A 27,144-nucleotide genomic window follows, 5' to 3' on the forward strand; every position below is an offset into this window, starting at 1 on the left:
CAATAAAAACACCAATGTGATAACAAAAAACTCGCCACCGTCCTCATCTATAGCTGGCTGTCACAGTAAGTAGCATTGGAAGGCTGAAACAGGTAACAACAAAGCCTGGGGAATGCCCAGGAAAAAAAAAACAAGCCTACTTACCAACCAGCTTGCAGACAACCGAATGAACCTGTCTAACAGTGCTTTAAAAACAGGAGTTTAGTCCGCACGCATTTGCAAACACATGCGTACGTTTTGTTGTGTTGAACTCTCTTGCTCAAGCAACTTGGAAGCACCTTTCTGTGCAATTTTATACTTTTAATACTTTTAATCTAAAACATCTGTTATTCCATCATATACCAAATGTTCTTGCTCAAATCATACCCTTGAAGAAGGAGAAATATATTTTCACTCCGAAACGCGTTGGCTACAAGAACTACTAGCTCATTATTGGTATTATGTTTTTGATGACAACGCTGAAAAAATCTGTTCTAACATACTGTTTATGTGCTTTTTATATATGTTCCGTACTTTCACATTAAATAAATATACCTTTTTCATTATAAGGTTTGTGCTTTAAAAGTCCACCACCAGGGGATCTGTTCTTGTTTCATGTAACAATTTGGATGTGGCACAACTACATGCTCGTTATCAACCAACATATCTTTTCATATTTTAGTGTTGGACCACAGATACCAGGGTGCCGTGATGAGGCTCTGTGGCTTACACAATTGCAAATGCGTGCGGACTAAACCCCTGTTTTGAATGCACTGTTAAACAGGCCCTATAGGATGAGTCTGTGACCAGTGCAGAAGCATTAGAGCATATATCTATGACTAGTCCAGCCGCCCCAAATGAGAGCCATACACCCAGCAGGCAGGAATGTCAGTAGCAGAGCTTAGCTATGCTTTATAGGTCAGAAGACTTGCTGTATGCAGATAACATTCCCCATAGAATAGTGTGAGCTCTCCCTTGGCATGTCACGTTCAGAGGTTTGCTGTACATGCTGGAACTAATTGCCTTTCATGAAGTATGACTTTTGTGTACATACAGTAATTGACTTGTGTGTTCATTGTATACAATGTACATATGCAGTATGTGACCTGTGTAGGTACATTGTACATAGAAATGGCCTGTGGCATATACATTGTGTGTGTGTGTGTGTGTGTGTATATGTGGGGTATACATTGTACATACTGTATATGACCTGTGGGTTATGCATTGTCTGTGAGGCTGTGCTATATTCCATGATCTGCGAGGCAGTGCTATATACCATGATCTGCGAAGCTGCGCTATATACTATGATCTGCGAAGCTGCGCTATATACTATGATCTGCGAGTCTGCGCTGTACCATAATCTGTGAGGCTGTGCTATATACCATGATCTGTGAGGTTGTGCTATATACCATGATCTGTGAGGCTGAGCTATATACTCTGTCCTGTGATGCTGGGGCTGTATACTCTGTCCTGTGATGCTGGGGCTATATACTCTGTCCTGTGATGCTGAGATGTATACTTCTGACATTATGGGTGGAAGCAAGTGGAATACAGGGGACGGAGTGGGTGGATTATATGAGGGGTGAGGCCAAATTGGCCACTGGTCGCGACAAAGCGTCAGCCCTTGCATTCTTAGTACTGAGTAAGATTGAGACAATGTAATTGAAACTTGACAAGAAAAGAGCCCATTGCGCCCTTCTGGGAGAGAGGCATTTAGCCTCAGAAAAGAATGTGAGATTCTTATGGTCATTAAAAATGAGAACCAGCACAGTGGTACCTTCAAGGAGAGGCCTCCATTCTTTAGGGCCTAAAATGATCACTAACAACTCTGTCCCCAATCTCATAATTGCATTCCACAGGTGAAAAATTCTTGGAAAAGTAGCCAGCCACAAGGATGCATAGCGCTCTCAGAGGTAGGGCGTTGAGAAAGAAGGGCACCAACTCCAGTCTCAGAAGCATCCATCTCAAGGATAAAGGGTAACGTAGGGTCAGGATTTGCCAACACAGCAGCTGAAACAAAGGCAGCCTTGAGACTCTCAAAGGCCTTAATGGACTCCAGAGACCAACTCTGTGGGTTACTGACCTTTCTGGTCATATCATTCAGGGTCTTTACCAGAGACGAGACGTTACGAACAAAACTTTTGATAATAATTGGCAAAGCCAAAAAAAACGTTGCAGATGACGTATATCCATGGGTCGGGCCACCGTAGGACTACTGAAAGTTTCTCTGGGTTTATCGAAAAACCGACAGTGGAAATTACATAACCCAGGAATTTAACCTGTTCACGATGGAACTCGCACTTATCCAATTTACAAAAGAGATTGTTCTCTCTCAGCTTCTGAAGCACACGACAGGTGGGGGCTCTCTAGGGAAAAAATGAGGATATCGTTGAGATAAACCACCACACATAGCTGCAACAAATCTCGGAGGACATCGTTGATAAATTCCTGGAAAACTGCCATAGTGTTGTAAAGGCCAAATGGCATTATAAGGTGGACATAATGGCCTGTTCTGTTATTAAATGCAGTTTTCCATTTGTCACCCTCCTTCATCCTCACAAGATTGTATGCTCCTCTCAAATCCAGATTTGTGAAAACCATTGCTCCCTTGAGGTGGTCGAATAACTCCGTAATCAATGGAATTGGAGAGCATTCTTACATCGTGAAACGATTGATACCCCTATAATCAATACAAGGTCTCAGTTCACCACTCTTCTTCTTCTCTTCTTCACAAAGAAGAAACCAGCACCAGCTGGAGAGGAGAACTTGCTGATGAATCCTCGAGAACATGCATTTGCAACATACTCCTCCATGGCCTTACCCTCCGAGACCGACAAAGTGTAAACCCGGCCACGAGGGGGTATGGCACCAGGTTGAAGGTCAATTGCGCAATCATATGACTGGTGTGGAGGCAAACTACCGGCTTGAATTTTGTCAAAGACATCGCTAAAATCGCAGGGAGGAGCGTTAAGAAGTGCATAGGACCTTAGCCGCATTCTGGAAACATGTCTTGCTACATTGTTGTGACCAGGAGAGAACCTCAACATGAAGCCAATCAAAAGAAAGGTTGTGCCTCTGTAACACAGAATAACCAATAACCAGCAGAAACTTAGGTGAGGAAATCACTTGGAATTGGATTATCTCATGGTGAAGAGCCCCTAAGGCCATGGGCAATGGAACAGTCTAATGAGTCACATGGGCAGGCTGTAAAGAGCCTCAATAGCTAGTGGAATAGCATGAAGCTGCAGTGGAATCGACATACACAAACAAAATTGAAGTCCTTTTTTCCCACAAATATCTTTTGGTGGTATTTGATCATCTCTGCGGTTTTTATTTTTTGCACTATAAACAAAAAAAGAGCGACAATTTTGAAAAAAAAGCACAATATTTTTTACTTTTTGCTATAATAAATATCTCCATTTTTTTTTTCTCAGTTTAGACCGATATGTATTCTTCTACATATTTTTGGTAATAAAAATTGCAATAAGCATATATTGATTGGTTTGCGCAAAAGTTACAGCGTCTACAAAATAGGGAATAGATTTATGGGATTTTTATTATTATTTTTTTTACTAGTAATGGCGGCGATTTGCATTTTTTAGTGCAACTGCGACATTATGCTGGACACATTGGATACTTTTGACACATTTGTGGGACGATTGACAATTATACAGTGATCAGTGCTATAAAAATGCACTGATTACTGTATAAATGTCACTGGCAGGGAAGGGATTAACACAAGAGGGCAATCAAGGGGTTAACTGTGTTCCCTAGTGTGTGTTCCAACTTTAGGGGGGAGGGGACTGACTATGGGAGATGACAGATCGTGATTCAACTCACGATCTGCATCTCCTCATTGCACAGAACAGGGAGGTATCTGTGTTTACACACACACACACGTCCCTGTCCTGCCTCTCATAACCACGATCGCATGTGGCCGGCGGTCATCACGACCGCCGGTCACGAGCATTGGCCCCCCGCAGTGCAGCGGGCCTGCTATCCCACTTAAGGGGGCCAACGTACAGCTACGATGGTTCGCAGGATCGTGCCGACCTGCTGCAGTATAATGGTGGGGGCTGGTCGGCAAGTGGTTAAAAGAGAGTCTTTCTCCGAGTCTGGAGTCAATGAGGATGGCAAACGTGATCAACTTCTCCAACTCAGTGGGTATATCTTGGACTGCTATCTCATCTTTGATGGTATCCGAGAGACCATGAGAATAAAGCACCCACGAGGGCCTTATTGTTCCACGCAACCTCTGCTACCAGAGTATGGAATTCAATGGCGTAATCGGCAACCGTTCTCGTACTCTGTTTGATGGACATGAGGCACTTGGCAGCAGAATTGGAGCATGCGGGAACGTCAAATACCCTTTTAAAAGAAGCCACAAACTCTGGGTAACTCAGGACAACAGATTTTTGCATCTCCGATAGAGGGTTTGCCTAGGCCAAGTCCCTCTCAGAAAGCAAAGATATCACAAAACCTACTTTACTTCTGTCCGTGGGAAATGCCTGGGGCAGCATCTTGAAGTATATCTCAACCTGATTGAGAAACCCTCTGCATTGAACTGGATCACCCCCAAATTGCTGTGGAAGTGGAGTGGAACCAGACATACCTCTTATAGGAGGTAATACTCGAGGTGGGTGACTGCACAGAGACTAGAGCAGCAGCAGGGACGTCCTGCAACACAGGTTGTACCAGAGCAGCCACAGTGGGAGATTCCAGGTGAATCGTGCGATTCAGGAGCATCTGTAACACTAAGCCCTTGTACACATGGTCGGAGATTCCGACAACCAAATTCCGACGGATTAATTCCGGAAGAGGTCCGGAAGTGATGTTGCATACACACGGTCGGACTAAGTTGTCGGAAAATCCAATTGTACATAACGTGATGACGTTATTTCGTTACGACGGGACTACGTTCAGGCTAGTAGCCAATAGCTTTGGTCTAGGAATTAGATCTGAGCATGCGTGGCACTTTGTCCGCCAGAGTAGGCTACACATGATCGGAGTATGTCCGATAGGAGCATTTTGGCAAGTTGGAAAACTTGGTCCGTCGGATATTCCGAAGGAAACAGTTCGATGCAGACCACACAGAGTCGGAATATCCGACAAAACGGTCCGATAGGACACATTCCGTCGGAATCTCAGATCGTGTGTACAAGGGCTTAGACAAACTGATCCATACGGTGATCCTGCTCATTCAACCTAGAAAAAACATTACCAACAAGTGGATTAACTGCATCTTCTGAATTCATGGGCTTCACCTACTGTCAGAAACCATGAATCAGACTGAGACAGAAGTGCAGTTAAAAATCACACTTGTTTAATAATAATAATAGTAAAAGGTAAACAGAGCAACGTAGTCAAATTATAGCCAAGACAGGCCAGGAAATCAGGAAACCGGAGAATCAGCATAGTGGAACAGCAAGCAGGATCAGGAACCAGAAGGGATATCAACCAAGCAAGTCTTCAACAGGTACGCAGGAGAGAGTTTCTGGATATGTTGACCAAGGCGAAGACAGAGAGGGACTGAACTGAACAGCTTAAGTAATCAGCAGCACTGACAACCAGGATATCATCATCATTTGAGTCACTGTGGAAAAGATTAGAGCTGGCAATTAACCGACAGCTGAGTGGCCTTTTCTGAGAAGGAAGGGCTGAACCCAGCCCTGAAACAATCTTTGCGAACCTTTCCTTGTTGTTTCACTGGGACACTGGTGCACAGGCAGCTTTACTTTGGGAACAATTCACTGCACCTTTATTTGTGCACCGTACATAAGCATCTTTAGCTACAGTCATCACCAGATATGATACCACTCTGTTACTACACCTTATTGGATACAATTAATGTGCTCTGACTTCTGGTGAAGACCATCAGATCTGCAACGGGGACATTCTGTCATTGCTACTTAGAAGGCCCTCATACCATCGATGTTTAGCTGTATCTCTTATTAGGCTGTAATGTTAAACAAGGCCGGCCTGGGTTTCTCTTTCTAGAACTATTGTCAGAATTGATACGTAACCTCTGCTTATCCTTTCAGGTTGTGTTCAAGTGGTACTCCACTGTATATATTTGTATATAATAATCTGCTGTTGCCACCTGTCTTAACTAGCATTTTATTGAGGATTCATTCAACTGAGTTTATGCTGTTATTCCAAGCTGAGTTGAACCATTACCTCCTTTGTGCAACCATATCATAACTGAAGTATTCCAGTAAACATTAACATTATATAAAAGTATTGAGTGTTGTCTTATTACTTAAAGGTGTTATCTGAACCCAAAGTGTTAGGTGGGTTGGAATCTTCACAGGGTCATAGCAATGCAGATGAGCAAGTAAATCCAAGCAGTCCCCAAGGGGGCTGTGCTACATTTGGGGGCTCGTCCGGGCTGCCATCTGCAGCAGGCCCTAGCCAACCTAGACATGAGCCACAATCCATGTGGGAGGCCGCTTGGGTAGCTGTGGCTGCCTGGGGCAGAAATCAGGGAGCTAAACTGGAGAGAAGCACTGTTCTAGAGATCTTGGGAGTGAGCACACTGAGGGAGAGATTAGAAAGTGGGTGAGAGCTCTGGCCCCAGGTCACCGGGCCTACATTGTAGACACATAAGCTGAATACAACTTGGACCAAAGTGGGGGGAGAGCCTGATGAGCAGCAGCTCCCATCAAGGGCTCAGGAAAAGCGCCCAGTCTCGGTGGGAGCCGCCCCAAAGGGGCCAATGTCCCTCCTGTCTCTTTATATGAGCTGGCTAGTCGATAGTTGGGTGAAGAATGGTGCTGGAGATGCCAGCCACAGATATCGGAGACTTAGGTTTTTCTCAGGCCAGTTAACGACTCCTTTAGGGAAAGATGAGTTTGAAACCTGGATGAGTTAAGCTCTGCAGGGCACAGAAGAATCAAGTGTCCGAGAGGCTGTGAAATGACAAAGGCTCAGTGAGTGTCTTCGAGACCCAGAAGCTGATGTGATTCGTAATCTGAGGATGGGAAAGAAAACTTGTGTTGCCATGGTCTACATCAGGGGTGTCCAAACTTTTTTCAAAGAGGGCCAGATTTGATGAAGTGAACATGCGCGAGGGCCGACCATTTTGCCTGACATTCTTTGAACAATTCTCTTGCCTTTGTGGCTGTGTGTGTTGAAGAGATGAGCTCGAGCGTGTTATTTGGATATACCGTATTTATTGGCGAATAGCACGTACCTTCACTTTAAGAGGGAAGTTTCAGGAAAAAAACATAACATTTTAAATAAAGAGCTGTGAAGCAAAATAAGGGTCAGAGCCCATCTGAGCGCCCACCATTGCTGGGAATGTAGCACCCACCATTGCCAGGAATGCACCCACCATTGCCAGGATTTCACTCTCTATTGCCAGGAATGCAGCCACCATTGTCAGGAATGCAGCCACCATTGTCAGGAATGCAGCCACCATTGCCAGGAATGCAGCCACCATTAGCCAGGAATGCACCCACCATTAGCCAGGAATGCACCCGCTATTGCCAGGATTTCACTCACTATTGCCAGGACTGCACCCACCATTAGCCAGGAATGCACCCACTATTGCCAGGATTTCACTCACTATTGCCAGGAATGCACCCACCATTAGCCAGCAATGCACCCACCATTGCCAGGATTTCACTCACTATTGCCAGGAATGCAGCCACCATTGCCAAGAATGCAGCCACCATTAGCCAGGAATGCACCACCATTAGTGAGGATTTCACTCACTATTGCCAGGAACGCACCCACCATTACCCAGGAATGCACCCACCATTGCTAGGAATGCAGCCACCATTGCCAGGAATGCACCCATCATTACCAGGAATGCAGCCACCATTGCTAGGAATGCAGCCACCATTAGCCAGGAATGCACCCACCATTAGCCAGGATTTCACTCACTATTGCCAGGAACGCACCTACCATTACCCAGGAATGCACCCACCATTGCTAAGAATGCAGCCACCATTAGCCAGGATTTCACTCACTATTGCCAGGAATGCACCCACCATTAGCCAGGAATGCACCCACCATTAGCCAGCAATGCACCCACCATTGCCAGGATTTCACTCACTATTGCCAGGAATGCAGCCACCATTGCCAGGAATGCAGCCACCATTAGCCAGGAATGCACCCACCATTAGCCAGGATTTCACTCACTATTGCCAGGAACGTACCCACCATTACCCGGGAATGCACCCACCATTGCTAGGAATGCAGCCACCATTGCCCGGAATGCAGCCACCATTAGCCAGGATTTTACTCACTATTGCCAGGAATGCACCCACCATTACCAGGAATGCAGCCACCATTGCTAGGAATGCAGCCACCATTAGCCAGGAATGCACCCACCATTAATCAGGATTTCACTCACTATTGCCAGGAACGCACCTACCATTACCCAGGAATGCACCCACCATTGCTAAGAATGCAGCCACCATTGCCTGGAATGCAGCCACCATTAGCCAGGATTTCACTCACTATTGCCAGGAATGCACCCACCATTAGCCAGGAATGCACCCACCATTAGCCAGGAATGCAATCACCATTGCCCTCAGTGCAGCATTGGAGGGGACATGGAGGGGGCAGGATGAGCGCCAAAGAACAGGAGAATCTCCTGTTTACACAGCGCCCTCTTTAAGAGAAAGTCCCACCTCCTTTGATGGACAGAACAGTCGTCCAATGATGGAGACGGGACTTCCTATTACAGAGGCTGCTGTGTAAACAGGAAATACTCCTGTGTGCATGGCACTCATACCGCCTCCTATCTCCGAAGCAGCCAGACTGAGCCTATATATCTTTTGTGACCCCGGCGTGGGAGATTGCCAGGGGCCACAAAAGATATATATGTTTAGATAACCAGGCAGGCCGTTCAAAACCGGACCGCCGGCCGTTCAAAACCAGACTGCGGGTCATGATTGGCCCACGGGCCGGACTTTGGACATGCCTGGTCTACATAGACACCCTGTATGCTGTATTTAGAAGAGTTGAAACTATTGCAGATCTGAGGTACACATTCAGCCACACCCACCAGCAGAAAGGGGAGAGTCTGAGTACATATCTCGAGTAGACAGAATGATGCATCATATTATCCTAAAGAGGGGTATTGATCCCAAAGATGCTGACCAAGCTCATCTAACCTGGGTTCTGCAAGGGGCTAGGCCAAATCATCTGATTGTAATAAAGTTGTTACTAAAGAGAACAAAAGTGACGTCTACATACCCTGAACAGATAAGAGAAGTACAAGAAGAAGAGGCTTTATTAGAAGAGAAAAGCCAAAGGACCAGGTAGGTGGGTCCTATTGCTGGAAATAGAGAGAAAGTGGTGACCCGAGCTGTTCACGCATAGATGAGTTACTCTGAACCGGTAGGGCTGGCCATTCCTGACACTAATAAGCCAGCAGGCAAACTAATGGCTCAGTTAGCTCAGGCACAAACTCAGATGCCTCATGCCTTGATGTGGGTAATGGAGACCCAAGCGAAAGTCCAAGGATAAGGGACTCGCCAAGGGGAGTCAAGATTTCTCCAAGGATGAGAGAAGAGATGTTACGGATGTGAGGAGGTTGGACACTTTTGGGCTGAGTGTCCCAAGGCCGGAATTAGCCCTCAATTACGCACGGACAGTCTGAATGCCTTACAGAAGCTACTCTTCCCAAAACAGGTGGGAAACTTCAGGGGACCTCAGTAAAGGAGCTAGTTGAGAGTCCCGAGGGAAACCTGAGCTCCAAGGCATAGGGAAGAGCTAAGAAGAAAAGGGGATGCAAGCCACTTGTTGCCCCTCCCTTTACTTCAATAAAGGAAAAAGCTAAGAACAAAAAAGGGACACAAGCCATCTGTTGCCCCTTCCCTTTCCTTGGCTAGGAAAACAAAAGAAACTAAACCCTCGAGAAAGGAGAACCCGAGGCAAGAAATCAATGCACACCATACTAAGCGAATAGTTAGACCAACTCCGCTACTTCCAAAGTGGCTGATTAGGGCCCAGACCATAGAGTCACCAGCTGGGAATCTACCAAAGAACCTAGTAGGGCCCTCCCCTATAGTCTCGATACAAGTGGAGGGCATTTATACTCAAGCCATACTGAATACGGAAGCCCAGGTGATGCTGCTGTACCAAGACTTTTATCACAAGTATTTTAAGCATAGCCCTTTATGCAAACTTGAGGAGTTAGAGATTTAGGGCATCCAGACCTAGAAATGCCCATACGATGGATATATACCCATCAAGATAACCTTTGATACTTCTCTGGCTGGAAAACCAGAGACTTTTGACACATTGGCTGTTGTCTGCCCCGACCCCTGGGGCAGGCCTAATTTCTTTGTTGATAGGCACCAGCACCAATCTTGTGAGGAGACTACTCACTCCACTGGCCCTGGAGGGCCCTCCAGTAGGGTAGATCCACCCTCAGCTCCAACAGGCCTTTCAGCGAGTAGAGAAGAAGGCCCCCCGTGGAAGGAGCAAGAAGACTGTGGTGATTGGATGCTGACAAAAAGGTATTGCAGAAAGGCAAGAGGATTTGCTTGAAGGCCACTGTTAAGCTATCACGGGACCAGCTGGGCCCATATGTGGTGATGAAAGCCAATTCAGCAGAAGAAGATGTGGGAATAGAATTGGTACCGGAGATTATACCTACTAGGGCTCTATTGACAAGAGGGGGAAAATCCCTGTCAGTATGAGGAACGTCAACTGATTAGCCTGAAGCCTCGGATGGTGATAGCGAAAGTTAGTGCTGCCACCCCAGTGACGGGGAATGACCTAGTGCAGAAGGGAAGTGGAGAAGAGACCACTGTCCATTGCCCAAATTTATCCTTGGGATGGGGGGAGAAGATTAAAGCCCAACTCTTCAGATGGGAGAAGATGTACTCCAAAGATGACTTTGATGTAGGCTGCACCAGGAGTGCCCAACATCGAATTTGGTTAACTGAAGATAAGCCTTTTCGTGAAAGGGCCAGGCGAATCTCTTTGTGTGATCTGAGGACCTTAGAGGACAGCTGGTTGAGCTGAAGAAGTCAGGGGTCATTAAGGAATCCAGGAGCCATATGCATCCCCTATTGTGGTGGTGAGAAAAAAGAATGGGTGTATTGACTATCGAACCTTGAACCAAAGGACTATCCCAGACCAGTACATAACCCCCCCCCCCCCCCCCCAACCCATATAGAAGAGGCTCTGCAGTGTTTAGAAGGGGCCAAGTGGTTCAATGTGCTGGATCTGAAGAGTGGATACTACCAGATATCCTGTATCCAGATTATCGAGAAAAAATGGCCTTCATCAGCCCTCTGGGATTCTTATAATTTGACCGAATGCCACAAGGAATAGCTGTGGTCCCCACACTTTGCAGAGATTGATGGAGAACACTGTGGGTGATATGACTCTGGTAGAAGTACTAGTGTACCATGATTACATCATCATTTTTTTTTAACAATGCTGGAGGAGCATGAAGCTCGGTTAGAGAAATTATTTTCAGCGGTTACACACAGAGGGACTGAAATTGTAGCTAGAAAAATGTCAGTTCTACCAGACCTCAGTTACGTATCTTGGACATGTGGTCTCAGCCGAGGGGATAGCTACGGACCCTCAGAAGTTGGAGGCTGTTACTTCCTGGCCACGCCCAAACACCGTCACTGAATAGAGTTGTTCTTGGGATTCTGCTCCTATTAAAGGAGATTCACAAAGAACTTCTCACAGATCACTTGACCGCTGAATGAACTTTTGCAGAAACAGACAGAAAGGGATCTGCAGAAAGCCCAGAAGGGAGGCCCCAGAAGGCCACAGGAATCCATTAAGAAACAATTGGCAGTGAAGTGCGAAAAGGCTTTTGAGCGACTAAAGGGGAGCCTTGTGGAAGCATCAGTGTTGGCCTACGCGGACCCAGCCAAGCCCTATGAATTGCACATGGATGCCAGCAGAGATGATCTTGAGGGAGTGCTGTACCAAGAGTCGGAGGGAAGACTCCGCCCAGTAGCTTATGTGAGCTGCAGCCTTATCCCCCCCTAAGAAGAACTATCCTGTGCACAAATTGGAGTTCTTGGCCCTCAAGTGGGCAGTGGTAGATAAGCTATGTTACTATCTGTATACCACCTTTGTGATGAAGACGGATAATATCCCTTTCACTTACCTACTAACCACAGCCAAGCTGGATGCCACTGGACATCGGTGGTTGGCCACTCTGTCTGAATTTAGTTTCAGTCTTAAATACAGGCCAGGGGTGGGGAATCGGGAAGCTGATGCCCTTTCCCGAAGACCCCATATCACAAATGTAGGACAGAAGAGTTGGGTTTCTTTGCCTCTGGAAGGAGTGTTGGCTGTGTGTCAAGGAGTCGAGCATAAGCACAGAGGGGCAATAGGAGCTGAAACTATGGGAGTCATTCCTAGCCCAAATATTAGTGCCCAAATATTACTGTGATTTGACACAAGTGCGCAGTCAAGAATTGTCTCAATTGACAAAAGAAGATATGAGGCAGGATCAACTGGAAGACCCACTGGGAAGTCTTATGAAGAAGCCTCTATCTGTTCAAGACCCTGTTGAATAGTTCTATTGAGGGACCAAAAGCAGTCCATAGACAGTAGGAATGAATGTGATTAATGGATGGAGGCCCATCTGAGGAGCCAGAGGGTGTTCGTCAACTGTTCCTCCCTGAGAAATACAGACTAAAGTGTGTTCATGGTCACTTAAGCCCAGACAGAACCTTCATGTTAGTCAGGGATCCATTTTTATGGCCATCCATGAGAGCTGAGGTGAAAAGCTACTGTCACTCTTGCATCAGGTGCATTCAGAGAAATACTTTACCTGTCAGGGCAGCCCCAATGGGCCATCTCCAGAGTCAGGGACCAATGGAGCTGGTGTGCATTAATTTCTTGTGTTTGGAGCCTGACTTGAGTGGACGGAATAATGTCCTGGTTGTGACAGATCATTTAACCTGCTATGCCCAAGCTTTCCCCACTATTGATCAGCAAGCCAGTACTGTAGCAAAAACTCTAGTAGAGAAGTTATTCATTCATTATGGGCTGCCTCAACGCCTACACTCAGACCAAGGTCAGGACTTTGAGAGCAAGTTAATCAGAAGACTATGTGAACCCTTAAGTATAAAGAAAATCCAGGACCACTCCTTACCACCCTCAATGGAATCTGCAACCCTAGCGTTTCAACCGTAGCCTGCTGAATATGTTGGGAACCTTTCCCTTGGAAAAGAAACAGCATTGGGGAGAGCATATAGCTGCAGTAGTTCATGCTTATAAGAGCACTTCAAATGATTCTACTGGGTACTCCCCCTACAGACTAATGTTCAGAAGAGAAACTCGTCTACCAGTGGCCTTGGCTTTTGGAACATCGTTAGATCATACCTCTCAGGCCTCCTACTGGGGGTATGTTGACAGGCTTTGAAAAAATCTAAAGATGGCCTATACATAGGTTGGACTTGTGTCTCTTTTCAACCTCACTTACTATGTAACTATGTAACTATGAGAAAGCCAAGGAAACATCCACTACCAGAGAACAGAGGAACAAGAAAAACTTTGATCTCAAAGTGAGGGTTCAGGACCTACAACCCAGAGATCGAGTGTTGTTACATAATCTGAGAGTGCCTGGGAAGCATAAGCTAGCTGATCAATGGCGCTCCCAACCTTACATTGTCTGTAAATGATTATCTGGGCTTCCTTTATACCAGATTCGGCCACAGAATAAGACTGGGCCATTGAAGACCTGGCACCAAAACTATCTGCTGCCTTTCCGAGGCTGTCCGATTACCGCCATCTTCCTGTCTGGAGACTTATCAATCCCCTACGCTGAGGCCTAGGGTCGGGAAAGGTTGCCAACCCATGCCACCTGAAGAAGAGAGTGATGAGGAGGAATTGGCTATTGATTGATTATGGACCTCCCCTCTTGAAGACAATCAGGAGATACGTCTCCCACTTCCGGAAGTTGAAGTACTAGATTTCCACCCACTAGGAGGAAGCGAGGACGTCAAGATGGAACCCAGTGACGTACTTAATGTGCCAGAAACCCCTGGCTTTACCATCAATGAAGTAGAGAGAAAGACTGTACATAAATTAGAGCCTGAACCCGAGTTTGAACCAGAGCTGGAACCAGAGCCCAAACTAGAGTTTAAACCAGTTCTTGAACCAGAGCTAGAACCAGAACTTGAAACAGAACTGCTGGAAAATGTCTACTCCAGATCGAGGCAGAACATATGCCCCCTCCCCCAAAAAGACTGAAGTATGATACCTTTGGAGAAAATTCTGATGAACTGTTCCTACTGCTCAGCGTCCTAGTGAAGCACTTGCCTCCTTTATTGAACCTTTAGTAAAGAATGACCTTGATCCACCCCCTGACACTATTGGATGAGCCACTAATTTGTTACTGGCCTGTCATGAACTTGATATGACCCTGCCTGACAATGTACATACATTTTTGTTAGAAGATCCCTCTTTGCATCTTCTAGTTTGTCATATAATTAACCATTCAATGTGTAGGATCACCTCAATATATCATAAGATAGTCATATTATGATATAGTGAGGTGATCCTACAGGTTGTGCTCTGTCTTCAGGGACCAAAAACTTTCAAGTGGGGGAAGGATGTAGCAACATGGATGACAATTGCAACAAACAGCTATTCCCTAGCCTGGCTGTATATCATATTGCCCCTCTAGTGCCCAGCGTTACCAGACTGACATCATATTTGTGAGCCCAACCAAAGGGATTGTGGGACTAGTAGTTCTATCAGATGGCTATTCACCTGCATGACCAGAGATCCACCCCAAGCTCTCTTCCTCCTGGGCCTCATGTGTGAATGATCTCTGCGTGCAAGGGGCGTGAGGTTGCAGCCTATGACGCGGTCTACAGTCATCCGACCTGACCGAGAAGGGGTCAAGCATTGCCTGTGATTCATCAGGCATCTTACCAGCACATCCTCTACAGTGCAGCAACCCATGCTTCGTTCTCCACAACGGGTGATCTTTACAAGAGGGTCCGCAGCCAGAACACCCATTCCGGTCTGCCCATCTTTGCAAACCTTTCCTTGTTGTTTCACTGGGACACTGTGCACAGACAGCTTTACTTTGGGAACACTTCACTGCACCTTTATTTGAACACCGTACATAAGCATCTATAGCTACGGTCATCACCAGATATACTACTACTCTGTTACCACACCTTATTGGATACAATTAAGGATCTCCGACTGCCGGTGAAGACCATCAAATCTGCAACGGGGACATTCTGTCATTGCTACTTAGAGGGCCCTCATACCATCGATGTTTAGCTTCATCTCTCATTAGGATTTAAGATTAAACAAGGCCTGCCTGGATTTCTCTTTCTAGACGTATTGTCAGAATTGATACTTAACCTCTGCTTATCCTTTCAGGTTATGTTCAAGTGGTACTCTATTGTAGATATGTGTATATAATAATCTGCTGTTGCCAACTGTCTTAACTGGCATTTTATTGAGGAGTCACTCAACTGAGTTTGTACTGTTAGTCTAAGCTCAGTACAACCATTACCTCCTTTGTGTAACCATATTTTAACTGAAGTATTTCAGTAAACGTTAACAGAATATAAACCTATTGAGTGTTGTCTTATTACTTAAAGGTGTTGCAATGATGTCTGAACCCAAAGGTGTCAGATGGGTTGGAATGTTCATGGCGATGCAGATGAGCAGTTAAATCTAAGCAGTCCCCAAGGGGGCCGTTCTACAGCTGTACAAAGAGAAATTTGTAGGCTATCATTGCTGAACCTCTTCTAAAAGTTAGTTTCCTGCTGTTGATGCAGTGCCTTCTGTAATTTCTAAATCCCTAACCCAAGCATGCAGCAAGTCCTGATCTGTATGCATAGTCCCAGGATATCATGTATAGTACATCATAAAGATCTGCCTGCAAGAAAACAATCTACAGGAATGATTGTGATGCCTCAATTTAGCTAATGAACAAATAAAAGAAATAAAAGAAATCACAAGGATAGGGGAAAAGATGTTAGAGGAATAGAAGCATATACTGCAACTTTTATAAATTCTTTAAAACACAGGTTCCTTTTTTTTAAATTGTCCACCTTTCACGTATTTTCTGTATAATCCTGATTCAGCTATATTTTAAGGGTCGGTCCACTCAAGATTGACATATTAGTTATCGGCGAGTCTGGTGAATTGAGTCAGCTATTCTATGGGATTTTTAGATTTTTTGTGGAAACCCCAGCATTGGAATATACCCTTCCTAGTTCCCAAGTCTGTTCCTGAGAACCGTGGGGTGTCCTCGCCTCCTGTTGTATTCCCCATAATATAACTTAATTAGAAATCCATCAGGAAGAGTTTGACCCTCTTTTGTTCGTGATAAGTGTGATGACAGGGAAACTGGAGCTCACGGGTCTTACAATTGGAGGCCCTGAGAGATGAAAGAATTACGATTATTTAACTCTCCAGCATTTACAGTAGTTAGCACTGTGGCACCAATTTTGAGTGGGCCAACTATATAAAGGACAAGTTCACTTTTAAAAAAAAAAATGCACATCTTTTTACGGGTAAAAAAAATCAGCATTTAATATTTTTTTACTAGGAGCCTCAAAAGTATTGTACTAGTGATCAGCAGATCGTGGGTGCCATGCAGAACTCCTGCAGACCTGTAGCTGTGTATCTGTCTGCTCGTACCTCATACGGGCAGGCATACACACTGACAAGAAGAGAGAATGAATTACCTAGAGTGAGCAACAGTACCATGGTAGACTACAAGCCGACAACTGCAAAGGCTGTCGGTACTTGTAGTTTCCCATTCATAGAACTCTGTGAATAAATGACATGGCTGCGTTTTTTTGCCCCTAAGCGCCCCTGCGTGTTAGTCTATGTGTCCACGCACACATAAGCTTTTATAGGGGTTTAAAGGCAGGATAAACTCCACAGCCTGGAGCAGCAGCATTTTGGCAGAAAAAAGCTTAATGCCCGTAAACACGTGTGAATGCATCTAAATGCACATTAGCCTTTAGCACTTGACTATTAATTAATTTCAATGTCCAGTAGAATTTATTATTCTGCCCAATGAAATGAATTAATGACCAAGTGCTTGAGGTCTGTAAACATGCCTAAACACGTTACACACTTTTACATTAGTCAGGCATTTTTTCCTGGCAAAATGTCCTGAGTGCATGAGGCCTTAGTTTATATCGATCAATATACATGTTTTAATCACAAGGCTTACCTGGACCAGCAGTCTTCCCACACCACATAAGGCCATTGAATAGGAAGCCTAAGAAAGTGTCCTCCAAGGTCATAAAACTTTCAGTGGCTTTTGTATAGCGATGAACCAGATCATTTGTTCTACTCCACAGAAGACTCTTAAATAAAACATAATACATTCAGTTACTAGAAAAAAGAATCTGAGCACTATTATTCTACATGCACAATATACCTGATTACACTATAATTTCTAATGACAGGGCTGAATGGTACTCCTCTGCTCCTGTATTCTGTACGGTATGGATTAATTTTTCTGCTATATTTATGTCTGTTACCAATAAAAATAAAATAAAAAAAAGTAATAGAAGAACTCCAGATATGGCAATTTTTACATACTGTAGGTACCAGTGGCAGCCGGTGGTAATTTTTTTTGGGGGGGGCGGCAAACAGTTCCACCCCCCCCATTGGTCGACGGGTGGCTTCCTTTGTTCTGCGGCATTGACAGTTTTCTCTTCCTCTGCTCTCCACGGGCATCGGAAGCTCCCATTTCCTCCCTCCTCCTCGGTGGCCAATTGGGAGTTATCTCTTTTTGGCCAATCGGAAAACGGTTCTCAAACCTGCTTCTGATTGGCAAGATTGATGGTTATTCAGGTGCCCAATGCCCTTAAAGGGGCTGGATGCATGAAAAGGGGGTATCCGCGGTGGCCGTGGATAGATTCATGCTATGCATGAATCTATACATTATTCATATAGGGCAGGTTTTCTCAACCTTTTAATCCTAGAGGAACCCCAAAAATGATTTTCAGGTCTCGAAGAACCCATACTAAAACCAATTTATCAGGGGTCAATAGGAACAATGCCACTGATACTGGTGGCCAAAAGGAAGAATGCCCCCCTTAAAGTGATCCTCAGATTGCCCCCCTTAAAGACAGCTAAAAAGATATTTGGTGTCATGCTGCTGGCTTTGCTAAGTGGTGCTGAACCATAAATTCTGTAGGCACCACCAAAAGGGTGGTTCATTAGCCACAGCTCAAGGAACCCCTAGCAACCTCTGGAGGAACCCCAGGGTTCCACGGGACCTTGGTTTAGAATCGCTGGAGTCGATTATTTTGTATGCATAAAAGGGACTCTACAGCTTGTCACAAATGTCTGGGGGTGCAAAGAACTTTTTTTCACATGGTGTGGGAGTGTACCAAGATACAGCCTCTATGGTCTAAGGCAGCCTTTCTCAAACTTTTCAACACAGAGGAACCCTTGAAAAAGTTCTCCGGTCTCAGGGAACCCTTGCTAAAAATTAGAAATCTTCAACTCATGATACAATAGTGTGATGGTCAGTGGGAAGAATGCCCCTTCCACTTGCGGTCAGGAAGAATTAACTCCTTACAGATAGCTAAAAAGATCAATGGTGACAGTGGGAACCTATCAGAGAGGCAGAAATTGCTTCTTGCTCAAGGAACCCCTAGCAACCTTTGGGGGAACCCTGGATGAGAAAACCTGATATAGGGTGTGGTGTGGATAGAGGGTGCGGCGCCCGGGCACCCCTAATGGACGGGCTGCCACTGGTAGGTACATTGTTCCAGCTTGGAAATCTTCCAATGGAGATACTAGTTCTGGTGACCTGGGGGACCCCAAGTAATTCCCTAAATTTGCAGGCATTTCCTTTCACTTCCTGTTTGACTATGGGACAGGAAGTGAATGGAAATATCCACAATGGGACACAGATGACAAAAAAAAAAATCTGACAGGTTATAACCCTCCCTTACTCTATCCCAAAAAAGTTTTGCCTATAGTTCTACTTTATTGTTGGTCATGCACAACTGGAATTGTGTGTAATTCCTGCTGCAAAATTTGAGCCCTGGCCCTGTCTGCAAACTTTGATGTGAAAATTAAATGTGTTGGGCAGAAAATTATTGGCCAAATAATGATTGCAGCCAATCAAACACAGTCACTGTTAAGGTATTTTGACAGCGGTGGGAACAGTGGCTGTCACAGCACAATAACTCTAAAGGAGATTCCTCCATCTACCCTGTTTAGTGGGAATGGGAGAATCCATTGATGGTCAAGCGAAATCTTGATGCATTTGCTTAGCCTTGGGCTGAGTTCATACAGGCACTGGAAGCAGATGATTGTCCAACGCTTGTATTTTTCAGGCTCTGTTCAGTCTGCACTGGAAATACTTTTTTGCAGAGTAAAACAATTTAAATTTTTGACATAACACATTATCCCAAGCAACATTCGGTTCACTGACTGGTTGAAGGCGAAGATTCAGTATAAGCTTTCAGATCCCACAGTCATAGTGCAACATTTTGATGTCCATGTGTAATTAATCTTAGTAATCTTGTGTGGGTTTATGAGTTAAATATGTAATGAATTACCTTGTCACATGGGATTGTTTGTCCTGTCACTTGGGCTAGTTTTTGGTAGTCTTCCTCTGTGATTTTGCATGGATCTTTCCTAAATACTGCATCTGTTAGTTCTTGCCATATTCTATCGCAGTCCTTCACCCTTTGGGAGAAAATATAAACTGATCACTTTTTTCTTTTGTATACAGACTAGACATGATCATTTTGCCAATGTCTACTATGCCATTGTGAGACTATTGTGGGGTTGATTTACTAAAACAAGAGCACTCAGAATTTGGTGTAGCCAATCAGCTTCTAACTTCACTTAGTTCAATAAAGATTTGACAATAAAACTTGGAAGCTGATTGGTTTCTATGCAGAGCCGCGCCAGATTATTATCAAATATTATTTCAGCTTTGACTTTTTTAAATAAACCAAGCAGTTTACACTATGAAGCCCCTTTTTTGTGATTTACACGTTCATAACATGCTGAGTATTGGAGAGCTGGAAACAATATCTGCATGCTGACCGGCAGGCTGCACTAAAAAGCACTTACTGACCTCCTTGAGTTCTGTGTTACAAGATGAGGAGAACTCTTCACTGAGCGGTGGTGGTCACCGTTGTGCAGAATGTTTTGCACGTTTGTATACACAAATTTATTTGGCAGATCAAAATCTGTTTAAAGTTTTAAATTGGACCATAAATAGAACTTTCACTTTCATATTTCACGTGTGGCATTTGAGAGTTTATTCAAGACTTATTTTTATTTGCATTATTATATTATTTTATTGTTTCATATTTACTTTCGTGTTTGTAGTCTTGAGCTATTTGTCAGCTCAAGATTGCTTAAAGTAGAACTATAGACAAAACTTTTTTTTTTTCATTTTGGATCAAGGGATATAACCCCTGTCATATTTTTTTTTTTTTCGCCATCTAAGTCATATTGCAGAGATTTCCCTTCACTTCCTGTCCAATAGCCAAACAGGAAGAGAGAGGAAATCCCTGTAAATGAAGGGAATTCCTTGGGGGCCCCCAGGTCACCAGAACTAGTGTCCCCATAGGAATATTTCCCCACTATTACTTTTCTGGGGACTAGACATGTGCAATTTGTTTAGCTTCCGAATTCGTATTTTAACAAATTCGTTAAATCCGAAATTTACGAATTTTTCAATTTCCTAATTTTGAATTTCCGAATTTTGAATTTGGAGATTTCGGAAGTTCGGAAATTCAAAATTTCGGAAATTCTAAAATTCTAAATTAGGAAAGTCAAAATTTCAGAAATTTGAAAATTCCAAAATTTGGAAATTTAAAAATCCGAAAATAAGAATGAAAATCTGAAAATCTGTAATAACTATTAAATTATAGGTATTGGAATTCCCTTGCAAATTTGGCTGTTAGTGAACAAAACGAGTACTAATTTATCCGAAGATATGAATTCTCTGAAAAAATGAATACTGTCTCTAAACGAATGGAACATAATGATCTAATAATAATAAATAATCGTAATAAAACCTTTTTATTATTAATTTGTTTCATTCCATTTGTTTAGATGTGGCATTCATTATTTCAGATCATTTGTAACTTTAGATAAATTTGTATTCATTACGTTTTACAAACAGCCAAATTTGAAAGGAAATTCCAATACCTATAATTTAATTGTTATTATTAGTTATTTCAAATTTTACCGATTTTCCTTATTTTTGGATTTCTGAATTTCGAAATTCCGAAAATTCGGAATTTGAAATTTGGAAATTTAAAAATCCTAATTTTCAGATTTCCGAATTCTGAATTTTCAGAATTTCTGAAAAAAGCAAAAAAACTAATGAAATTAAAACTAACACATTTTTTGTCAGTGCACATGTCGAGGGACAAGCCAAAATTTTGGTAAATTAATTTACTTTCACTTTCCATGATAATGGTAAACAGGACAAATAGAGATCATGAATCTTCTTAGCGGGGGCACAGACCGCAATAAAAATTGACAAGAGTTCTAATCCCTCTTCACTCTATCCAAAACAAAAAAAAAGTTTTGCCTTTAGTTATACTTTAAAGATTCAAATTGGACTGTGTATGAGACATCTATTAATTCATTTCATATTTCACATGTGTGACATTTGGGACTTTATTTAGGACTTTTTTTTATTGTCATTAATGTGTCGTGTTGTCTAATATGTATTTTCATGTTTGTAGTGTGGACGCTTTACTTTTATCTGATTGTTTTTTATGTATATAGTACTTGCATGTTTAGGTGGTAGCAGCTCTACTTATCGCTCGATGGTGTGATATATTTTATTTCTTCTGTGATATTTAATGGCGCAGGGGGTTTTAGCGTGACTGCAACATTATGGTGGACACATCGGACACTTTTGACACCATTTTGGGACCATTGTCATTTATACAGCAATCAGTCCTATAAAAATGCACTGATTACTGTGTAAATAATACTGACAGCGAAGGGGTTAAACACTAGGGGGCGATCAAGGGGTTAAGTGTGTCCTAGGGAGTGATTCTAACTGTAGGGGGAGGGGCTACCGCTGACATGACAGCGATCACTGCTACTGATGACAGAGAGCAGTGATCTCTGTCATGACACTAGTCAGGACGGAGAAATTTCTTGTTTACAAAGGCATTTCCCCGCTCTACCTCTCCACACTGCAATCATGGGCCGCAGGCAAACATCAAGCTCCCGGGACCTGCGGGCATGCTCCCGCGGCGTGCAGCTGTAACGCCCGATAGGTGGCAAATTCAAAGGGACGTACAGGTACGCCCATTTGCCTGCCTGTGCCATTCTTCCGACGTACATCTGTGTGTGGCGGTTGGCAAGCGGTTAAGCACTGATCACTGTATTAATGTCGCTGGTCCTCAAAAAGTGTCAAAAGTGTCAGTGTCAGAATGTCCACTGCAATATTGCAGTCCTGCTAAAAGTCCCTGATTGCCGCCGTTTCTATTAATAAATAAAAAAAATAAGAATATACGTTTATTGGAATTTTTATACCAAAAATATGTAGCAGAATACATATTAAAGTAAATTTATGAAGAAATTCGATTTTTTTTTTCATTTTCTTATTGAAAGGCTTTATAGCAGAAAGTAAAAAATATTGTTTTTTTTTGGCGTTTTATTGTTCATAGCACAAAAAAAAGAAAAAAATGCAGACGTAATCAAATATCAACAAAAGAAAGCTTCTTTTTATGGGAAAAAAGGACATACCGGTACATTTTATTTGGGTACAGCATCACATGACTGCGCAACTGTCAGCGGTGCCATATCGCAAAAAATGGTCATGAAGGGGGGTAAATCTTCCAGTCAAGTGGTTAAACTGTTTTTTATTTTTATTACCGGTTTGTTATTAGACTGTGAGACAAAAAAAGGTGCACTTGTAGGAAAGTCACATGTGGGACAAACATACATCCTGCAGAAAGGAGTCAATGGTGGGAATCAAATCCAGGGCCCAAAGCTACAGAGCAAGAGTTCTAACCACCCAGCCACCTTTCTGCCCACATACTGTTCACTCAGTCACATATCAAAATCTGAACCTCTTATTAACTTGTACATACTTACCCCTCTTATGCATTCAGGAATTGACAATGGAACATGATAGGCCGGTTACCTACAGCTACGCATGAGAAATTTACGGAGGCTGTTTCATGTTTCATTTGAACACTTAATATAGATTTTAGAATGTATATTCATTCATTCACATTACAGAACATGATTGTAATAACAAAGGCCATACACAAAAAATAATAACCTGTTTTTTAGCTGTGTTACCGTCGCCTTGGGCATTCTGCAGAAAGGTAACTCTAGTAGAAGCTTGATAAATAGAAATATCTTAGAATTTTTCATGTCTCGTCTTTTAAAGCTGCGTACACACGATCAGACTTTTCGACGGGAAATGTGTCATGACAGGCTGTTGGCTGTAAATCCGATCGTGTGTATGCTGCATTGGACAATTGTTGTCGGACTTTCCGCCAACAAATGTTGGATCACAGGTTTTCAAATTTTCCACGGACAAATGTGTGTTGTCGGCTTTTTCCGAGTGTGTGTACACAAGTCCATCGGACAAAAGTCCAAAGTACAAACACGTATGCTCCGAAGCAAGGACAAGCTGGAAGCGGCCGGTCTTGTAAACTAGCGTTCGTAATGGAGAATTCGTGACGGGGCACTTCTTCTTTAATGGGATAATAATGAAGCTGCTTTGCTGGTGATACTGATGGAGTAATCGCAAACAAATTTTCAAAGGCTTTTTTTTCTAGTGATATCAAAAATAATATTATTTAATTATTATTTTTTTGGGCAAGTTACCACAACACCATTATCCCGTAGTTTTTAAGATCAAAGATACAACTATGTTGGTGTCCCTTGTCAATTTTATATTGTATTTTTTTTATATATATACATAACTGTCTACTCCCAAACTGTAATTTTCTACACATTTATTTTTATTGTGTATTAAAAAAAGAAAACAAATAAAATTAGACATGCAATCTGCTAATAGAACTTAACCAAAAATCAAATCATTATTGAACCAAAAAAAATAATGTCAAAGCAATAACTCCAAGGCCAATAATAAATAACACGTTATCTGCTCCGATTCCGCAACTTGTCTAGTTGATTAAAGGCCGTTCAGAAACGAACTGAAAAGCGCAAAATGAAATGCACAAATCACCACTCACCAAACTTCTACTAACACGAAACTAGCAGAAGGAGCCCAAAGGGTGGCACTAAAGAGCTGAAAAAACATGTAGTACGCCACTACATTCATGTTTGTTGGCCAACAATTGTGTGCCATGTGTATGCAAGACAAGTTTGGGCCAATGCCCTTCAGACAAAAGTTCACGGTTTTGTTGGTCAACAATCCGATCATGTGTACGAGGCTTTAGGTTATCTAGGCTTCTTGGGTTATTACCAAGTCACTAACCACATTTGATGCCACAGCGGGGCCCTTCTACTCAAGAGGTAAGTTGGAGCTAAGATGTATTAACATCCCTTTTAACCACTTGCCGACCCCCTCACGCTGATATACATCGGCAGAAGGGCTCGTACAGGCAGAATCATGTACCTGTATGTGGCCCTCTAAGAGGCGGCTGGCATCATGCGCCCACGGCAAACTCCGTGAGTCGGGTCGTGGGGCCCATGGACTCTATCGCCGCTGGGATACCTGCAATCGCCTCACGGGGGGGGGAAGAACAGAGAGATGCTTATGTAAACAAGCATCTCCCCCGTTCTGCCTAGTGACAGTGTCACTGATCTCTGCTCCCTGTGATCGGAGCAGAGATCAGTGATGTGCCACACACAGCCACGTCCCCCCACGGTTAGAAAAACCTCCCATGACACACTTAACTCCTACACTGCCACCTAGTGGTTAACCCCTTCACTGCCAGTGTCATTTACACAGGAATCAGTGCATTTGTATAGCACTGATTGCTGTATAAATGACAATGGTCCCAAAAATGTCCAATGTGTACACCATAATGTCGCAGTCACAATAAAAATCTCTGATCATCGCCATTTAAAAGAAAAAAAATTATTAATAAAAATGCCATAAACTATCCCCTATTTTGCAAACGCTATAACTTTTGCGCAAACCAATCAATAATCGCTTATTGCGTTTTTTTTTTTACCAAAAATATGTAGAAGAATATGTATCGGCCTATACGGAGGAAAAAAAAATTTTTTTAGATATTTTTGGGGCATATTTATTATAGCAAAAAGTAAAAAATAATGCTTTTTTTAAAAATTATAACTCTTTCTTTCTTTATAGCGCAAAAAATAAAAAACGTAGGGATGATCAAATACCACCAAAAGAAAGCTCTATTTGTGGAGAAAAAAGGACGTCAATTTTGTTTGGGAATCACGTTGCACGACTGCGCAATTTTCAGTTATAGCGACGCAGTGCCAAATCGCAAAAAGTGCTCTGGTCAGGAAGGGGGTAAATTCTTCCGGGGCTGAAGTAAAAAATAAAGAAATATAGTCTACCCAAATGCACACAGGAAAAGTATCCATTCTGCAGACTAATCCAAAGTTTCAATTAAGTGGGAATTAAAGTGGTATTAAGTGGCATTACACATCTCGGCAATGTGCTGTCACTCAAGCTCAGAAGAAAAATGCTCAAGAAAAAAACAAACTTTTTTTGAGGTTGATTACTGTAATGCACAGCTCACTTCTGAGTGCACCAGTTTTAGTAAATCACCCCCATAATGCTCTTTATTTTTTTTTCTTTATGCATGATTTTGTGCCTAAAAATCACTCGCTTTCCATTGGCTGAAAAAAAAGACTGAAAATGCCAGAAAAATGTGCTCACACTCAAGTGTGAATTCATTGCAAAGAACAATGGATAATTCTCCTTGATGCCTTTCACCTAAGAAAAAAAATCTGTTTCAGTTTTTGGTGCTCTGACCCTCTAACAATAAATCATACACATTAGTATTAATAATAATATTACTATTACAATAATGTATATGGAAATCACTTGAACTCACCCATTGGCTGGATACAGGGACATGTAGTGGTAGCACCGTCCTACAACAATGTTTCTCAGATTCGGCGTGGTTCCTGGCCCAGTATACCTTTTGTTTGGTACTTTAGTAATACGTTGTGCCTCAGCATCACCAAAACAGGATGCAAGAATTACAACTGCTAGAGCAAGTATAATCTTTTTCCATAGGAGCCTGCTCATCCTCTCTTGTGTATTCATACTAAGACTCTAATTAGGATTGCAACTTTCGAATGTGCTACCCACGCCTGTATTAACAGTCAGACAAGTTAGTGAGCGGCTGCTGCTGAATTTATATTCTGTTTGGTCCTCCCTCCCACTCCTGTTTACAGCTTATACAGACAAGTCTTTTGTGAAAATTTGAAAGGGCATACTCTCTCAGCATGATAAGAAGTTTCTAAAAGGAGAAAAAAATGTCACATAACCAACACTTTCCCTGGGCTCACTACTTAAACTACTGTAGCGGCCATAACCCATTGCAGGGCAGCCTTGACTGAATGGGCTTACCGATTACCTTCTCCTGGCCTGGTCCTCTGCGTCTAGGGGTTCCCGGGGGTTGATACCCAATGACTTGTACACTGACACAGATAAAGTCCTTTCAAAAGGTTTTATTTTGCAGTAGAACTTTCACAAAACACAGTCTCTTTGGGAACAGAGGGTATGGGTGAAGAACTCAGGTACCTTGAACTACAGGTTTAAAGAGGAAGTAAACCCCTTCAAACCACTTTGACCTACAGGTAAGCCTAGATTAAGGCTTACCTGTAGGTCCAAGCAATATCTCCTAAACCTATATGGTTTAGGAGATATTTGCCCAAAAATGGGCACCGCTGTCTACGGCGCATGCGCCGTAGACAGCGGCGCGCAGGCGCACTAAATGCGGCAAATCCAAGAATGGATTTGCCTAATTTGTCGACTCCCGTGCGCATGCGCGGGAGTGACGTCATCGCGGCTTCGCCGAATGGCAGCGTCGGAGCTGCGAGACGCGACTCCCGTGCGCATGCGCGGGAGTGACGTCATCGCGGCTTCGCCGCTGTCATTGGTCGGAGCTGCGAGACGCCACCAGCAAGATGGATGCGGCGGACTACAGGGGACAGCGGCGACTTCGCTGGCTCCTGTGTCAGGTAAGTGACACATAATGAGCTACTATGCGATGCATAGTAGTCCATTATGCTTTACCTTTGCAGGGAAAAAAA

At 43.3% G+C, this 27,144-nt stretch overlaps 1 protein-coding gene across 1 annotated transcript in view; it reads right to left on the bottom strand.

Annotated features, from left to right (window-relative positions):
* Nucleotides 1–26,218, bottom strand: part of LOC143975391 (ADP-ribosyl cyclase/cyclic ADP-ribose hydrolase 1-like) — a 51,490-nt gene extending 25,272 nt beyond the window's left edge. Inside the window, exons 1-3 of the mRNA XM_077477750.1 lie at nucleotides 25,938–26,218; nucleotides 19,491–19,620; nucleotides 17,138–17,273 (exon numbers count right to left, since the gene is read on the bottom strand). Coding sequence (XP_077333876.1) covers nucleotides 17,138–17,273; nucleotides 19,491–19,620; nucleotides 25,938–26,152 — 481 coding nt within the window. The 5' untranslated portion in view covers nucleotides 26,153–26,218. The remainder of the gene's footprint in view (nucleotides 1–17,137; nucleotides 17,274–19,490; nucleotides 19,621–25,937) is intronic.
* Between the last annotated feature and the right edge of the window lie 926 nt (nucleotides 26,219–27,144).

The sequence above is a fragment of the Lithobates pipiens genome, unplaced genomic scaffold (genome assembly GCF_037356315.1).
Source record: "Lithobates pipiens isolate NorthernLeopardFrog02 unplaced genomic scaffold, aLitPip1_a1.2 Scaffold_13, whole genome shotgun sequence".
NCBI classification, from domain to species: domain Eukaryota; kingdom Metazoa; phylum Chordata; class Amphibia; order Anura; family Ranidae; genus Lithobates; species Lithobates pipiens.